At 38.7% G+C, this 5,296-nt stretch overlaps 1 protein-coding gene across 1 annotated transcript; it reads right to left on the bottom strand.

The window, feature by feature from the left end:
• Window positions 1–301: 301 nt before the first annotated feature.
• LOC141691191 (uncharacterized) lies at window positions 302–1,504 on the bottom strand. The gene is made up of 2 exons (XM_074495930.1): window positions 946–1,504; window positions 302–846 (listed from the first exon to the last, which is right to left on the bottom strand). The coding sequence occupies exons 1-2, from the start codon at window positions 1,502–1,504 to the stop codon at window positions 302–304; spliced, it is 1,104 nt and encodes a 367-aa protein (XP_074352031.1).
• Window positions 1,505–5,296: the final 3,792 nt, after the last annotated feature.

Raw genomic sequence — 5,296 nt, 5'->3', positions numbered from 1 at the left:
ACATTTTATCCACATTTTCCTTTTTAGGGATGAGAACTACGTTTGTATCATTCAGCTCAGTTGGGAATCTACAAGTTTCAAGCCATTCTTTACAGCCCTCAAACACGTCTCTCCCCAGTCTCGGCCAAAACTGCTGAAATAAAGCAGGATTCAGCCCATCTGGTCCCGACGCCTTGTCGGGATGCATTTGTTTTACTGCCTTCGAAAATTCTTCAAGAGAAAGATCTGCCACCAGCTTGTTGTTCTGATCATCTGTCACTACTTTTACCACATTTTCCTCAATCAAACTAGTATCAGTTTTTCATTCCCCAAACACAGTTTGAAAATAATCAAGAACCACTCGATGCATATCTTCTTCCTTGGTTACAAAATCTCCACCATCCACCCGTAATTTTGAAATAAAATTCGTTTTTCTCCTAGCCGAAGCATAAGCATGGAAAAACTTGGAGTTAGCATCTCCTTCGGCCAACCAGAATGTTTTAGCACGCTGCTTCCAATAACTCTCCTCATGAAGAAGAAGTTCGTGGAGTTTGTCCTTCTCTAAAAAATAATTCTTGATGCTTTCTTCATCTGTCTTCTCAGCCAGAGCATTAACAATCTCTCTCTGCTTACATAATTTATCTCGAAACTTATGAAAGAAGTTACGACCCCATTTGGCCATATAAGACGACATTGATATCAGCTTTGGCATCAGTTGAAGACGTGATAAGCTATCCCAGTACTGGTTAACCTCATCACGAAAAGAAGATTCATGAAACCAAGTATTTTCGAATTTAAAACGAAACTCCTTCTTTGACAGATTGCTATTACACAATTCTAATTGTATGGGGTCATGATCTGAGTACACTGTGTGATGAACTGACAACTTACAGAGAGGATGCAGCTACCACCATGTGTCAGAAGCAAAGGCTCTATCTAGCCGCTCATGAACCCAGTTAGTTGTACCCTTTCCTTTTTCCCAAGTAAAATGACCACCACTGAGATCAATCTCCACGAGTTTACTATCAACAATTGCTTCCCTAAAACCATGCATAAGAAACTGAGGATGATTATGTTTACCTTTTTTATCACTCGGAAAAAGCATGTCATTGAAGTCTCCAACAATGCACCATGGAAGAGATGAGATAGAAGAAAGATGTCTGATGAAGTCCCATGATTCTCGTATGTGATCTCTTTCTGGCATACCATAAAAACACATCAGGCGCCAGTGCGGAACTGTATCACGAAGGATTTCCACGTCAATATGGTTAAGTGAAGAACTACCAATGTTACAGACCACTGTATTTTTACACATCACTGCAAGACCACCTCCTCTACCAACACAATCAACAGCAAAATTATGTACAAAACCAAGACTCAAACAAAGTTCAGAGATTTTTATACTACTAACGAGAGTTTCTGAGAGAAAGATAAAATCAGGCTTTCGGGTTTTAACAAGGTCCCTTAGGACACGAACGGCCCGAGAATTCCCCAATCCTCGGCAGTTCCAGCTTAAGAAATTCATTGCGGATGGCTAGCTTGCTTAGCAAGCGTAGCCAAAACAGTTTTTGAAGAAGCAGCGCAATCCATTTCAGAAAGGTTTGCCTCAGAATTGTATAACTCTATGTTGTCATATATTTTAACTTGTGAATTATTTCCTACCTGACTTACTTCATGGGCTAAAATATTCTCCCTACGTCTCTTCCTCTCCACAATAGCCAGTCCATTTAATTCCTCCTCACCCGGCCCATTATTTTTTAATTCTTTCGCGCCACACCCCATACTATTTGAATTTTGAAAAATAGCAGCTGTTACAATTGCCTTATCTTTTCCCCTAAAATATCTCCCCTGATTATCCTCCTCACCCCTGGAATCTGTACCAAACATCCCTGATTTCACACTTCTATTGCTCCTTCCATTTTTGGACTCCCAGTCATCCTCCCCGCCGTCACGCAGCCACTTACTCTTGACCTGTCCGGTTAGCCTTCTCGGAGGTGCACGTATCCAAGCTCCCCATTCTTTCACTATGTTATCCCCTGGATTTTCTAGAAACTTTCTGCAGGAGCTATCCGTACGAGTCACCAATCCATAAATGAAACAAAACTCTCCCAGCCTTTCATACTTACAATGCACTACAAACTCTTTCCCGTTTCTGTCTACAATCTTTTTCTTTCTCTTCAGAGGCATCCAAACATCCATTTTTATTTTTATACGCATACAATCCCTCCACAAGCTACTATCATTTTTATGGTCATACATCAAAAATTCGCCGAAAAAATTACCAAGTAGTTTTCCAACAGTTTTGTTAGTCCCTTAACAATATAGCAAGAATTACAAAAGGGGGGTTGAATGGAATTCTTGAACCTTTTTCTTGAAATAAAAATGTTCAACTCGATTAAGAATATATTTGTTTTGATTAGCACAATGCGGAATGTAAACTTGAATGAATCAAAACATAAGTAATTAAAAACAAGAGTCTTTAAAAACTTTCTGGTGGATTTAAACAATTCCACCAGAGATATATTTAATATATCGAGAGGACTCTGTGTGCAGATATGCTCACAGCTGCTTACAAAAATAGAACTGCTAAGAATACAGGAAATGCTAAAGATAGTGCTTACAAAGATTTCTCTGTTATTGTTTCTTAGTTATCTCAATTATTTTTCTATTTGCTACTCTCTTGGTTTATATATTACCAAGATTACAAAGTCAAAAGTACTGAACAAATATAAAATCTAACAGTCTTGATCTTTGCTGCTTTTTGTCCTCTATTACCCAGTTAATGGGCTTCCACAGTGTACTTGTATCCAACTCAACGGCTGTGTGTCAGCTTTCACTGTTCAACTGATATTTGAATCTTGATATGATCATCCGTTGACTTTCAGATCATCCGTCGATGACTTAATTGATTATCCGTCGATGACTTAATTGATCATCCGTCAACTGCTATATTAAATATCCGTTGATAGTCATTTGATCATCCGTCGAAGCTTTGTTAATCATCCGTTGGTAGCTATTTTGGCACTTGACTTCATTTCACTTATACAGAATTACAAGACATTGCTTATGTACAGTTAATCAACCTATTCTGCATATCTAGTTAAAGTCAACATGACTTATATGCTACTACAGATTCTATACAAAGGTGCATACAACACTGTGCTACAAACTTATTATTACATAAGCTACTCACTCGATGGATAATAAGTTAATCATCCGTCGGGACTATAATGAGTTATCCGTCGGGACTAAAACTCTTATCCGTCGAGTGCTACATTACTTCACTAAGTAAAATCTACTTAGATGTTTTGTTTAGGTAATCATCAAGTACACAACATATTCATAACAATCTCCCCCAATTTATGTCTACTGGAATTGTAGCCATAAATTTAGAGATACTTGATGATAACAAAACATCCTAAAATATCTTTTTAAAGATAAGTAGATAGAACTGAAAGTGCTTCAATTTAAATAAAATGTACAAGGTTTGGCTCACAGTCAGTTCAAGATGCTCCTCTAGCCTGAGTAGATTTTTCTAGTTTCTTGAAGGTCTGGATCTTCTTCCAAGCTTTCTGTTGTTTTCTTCAATTTGATTCTGGAGCTGTCTGTGGAATTCTAATTCATCAGATTCTGAGAGATCTAACATTTCTTGTATTTCCAAGAGAGTCTCATTGCTAGAGATACTCAATTGGTCTTCTAATCTGAAAAATCTTCTCACACCCTTGTCATCCATGAATTCCATCAGCCAGTAGGGCCTTAGATGCACTCTTCTCCCTGTGTATGGGATGATAAGAGTTTTGGGTAGTGCATCTTTGGCTCTAACACTCCTTAGCTCTTCAATCTTCTTCAATACTAATCTTCTTGCAGTTACATTGAACCCAAAGTTTTTCTTGAAGGATGAATAGACTTTGATCAACACAGCTTGGCTTTCTTGAAGTATCCTGTGAAGAGGCCACCGAATCTCCCTTCCCCCTTTGTACTTGAACACCAACCTTTCAGGTAGGTTTCTGTATGCATCAATTGCCCATACCTCATCCAGCTCCTCCAGATAAAGGTTTAGATCTGAGAATTCATTGATGTCACACAAGTACAAGTAGTCTCCCCTGTTGACCTTGGGTTGAGCTTTGACTACTGACTTGGATTTGAGAGGTGACAGCTTTACTTTCTTGACTGCCCTTGATTTTGTCCTTCTTGGCTTAGTAAGAATTGGCAAGTTGAAGTCAGGAATTGGTAATTTATCCCACTCTATTGGCTCATCCTTTGGCACAATAGGCTCTCCATGTATGTTCCTGTAGGGGTCCACCTCCCTTATGTCTTCAAACACCACAGAGGGCTTTGATGCTTGAGTTTCAGCTTGAGTGGATTCCTTTGGAAATTGATCTTCCAATTCCTTGTCAACAACATCCAACTTTCTTTTTGTTCTTTTAGCCAGTTCTTTCTTTCTTGGGGATTTCTTCTATTCTTCAATCTTCTTCTCTGATTCAGTAGCTTGAGATGGTTGAGAGGGAATTTGTTGAGAAGAATTCACAGCCTGTAGTTTGGCCAAGATAGCAAAATGTTCTTTCTTTTATTTAGACTTCTTTGCATCTAGAGCAGCTTGCCTCTTTTCCTGCTTCAATCTGGATTTTTCTTCTTCCTTTGCATGAGCAAATTGTGGATGTCCAGCTACCATACAAATTTCCTTCCCATTTCTGAATATCTTTGCAATTCTCTTTCTTGAGGCTGAATCAGCTGGATCTTTGTAGAGGAGAATAGATCTTGACAGAAGCTTCTTTTCATCAGGCTTGGGTGTCTCATACACAGAATCCATAGGGTTCTTCAAAGATAACTTTGGATAGTTTGCCCTTGGTTTAAGAATTATCTCAGCCTTTGTAGTCTTGATGTAGGAAGATTGTCCTTTCTCCAGATAGTCCATGCTCATCTCATTCACATTGATTGGCTTGACATGAGAGTGATGGATGGCTGACTGATCTGGTTCCATGACTAATTGAAACTTTTTCTGTATTTCCTCATCAATCTTTTTCCAGTTGATCAGAGTCAACTCTCCTTTATCAGCATCTTTCAAATTTGCTGCTGCTGTATTTATAAGATCTATACCATCTGCAACTGGTGGCTTGGAGATAGTAATTGAAGGTACAATTACTTTGCTGATTTGAACTAGAAGTTTCTCCCCCTCAGTTGGACCTTTCTCCCCCTTACTTGATTCTCTCTCCCCCTTTTTGTTATCATCAAGTGGAGGAGTTAGGCCTTGTGCTTTAGCCAGTTGCATAAGAAGATTTGTCTGAGTCTGTTGATTTTGAAGAAGTAGAGCCACTGA

The sequence above is a fragment of the Apium graveolens genome, chromosome 10 (assembly GCF_009905375.1).
Source record: "Apium graveolens cultivar Ventura chromosome 10, ASM990537v1, whole genome shotgun sequence".
NCBI classification, from domain to species: Eukaryota; Viridiplantae; Streptophyta; class Magnoliopsida; order Apiales; family Apiaceae; genus Apium; species Apium graveolens.
This window is presented reverse-complemented; position numbering and strand designations above follow the sequence as displayed.

Excerpts from the sequence above, each read along its gene's own strand:
- LOC141691191 (XM_074495930.1), bottom strand. The coding sequence starts at position 1,504 with ATGAATTTCTTAAGCTGGAACTGCCGAGGATTGGGGAATTCTCGGGCC. Across the intron at positions 847-945 it reads TACTTGGGAAAAAGGAAAGG|TGTACTCAGATCATGACCCC; the intron begins GTACAACTAACT and ends TTCATCACACAG.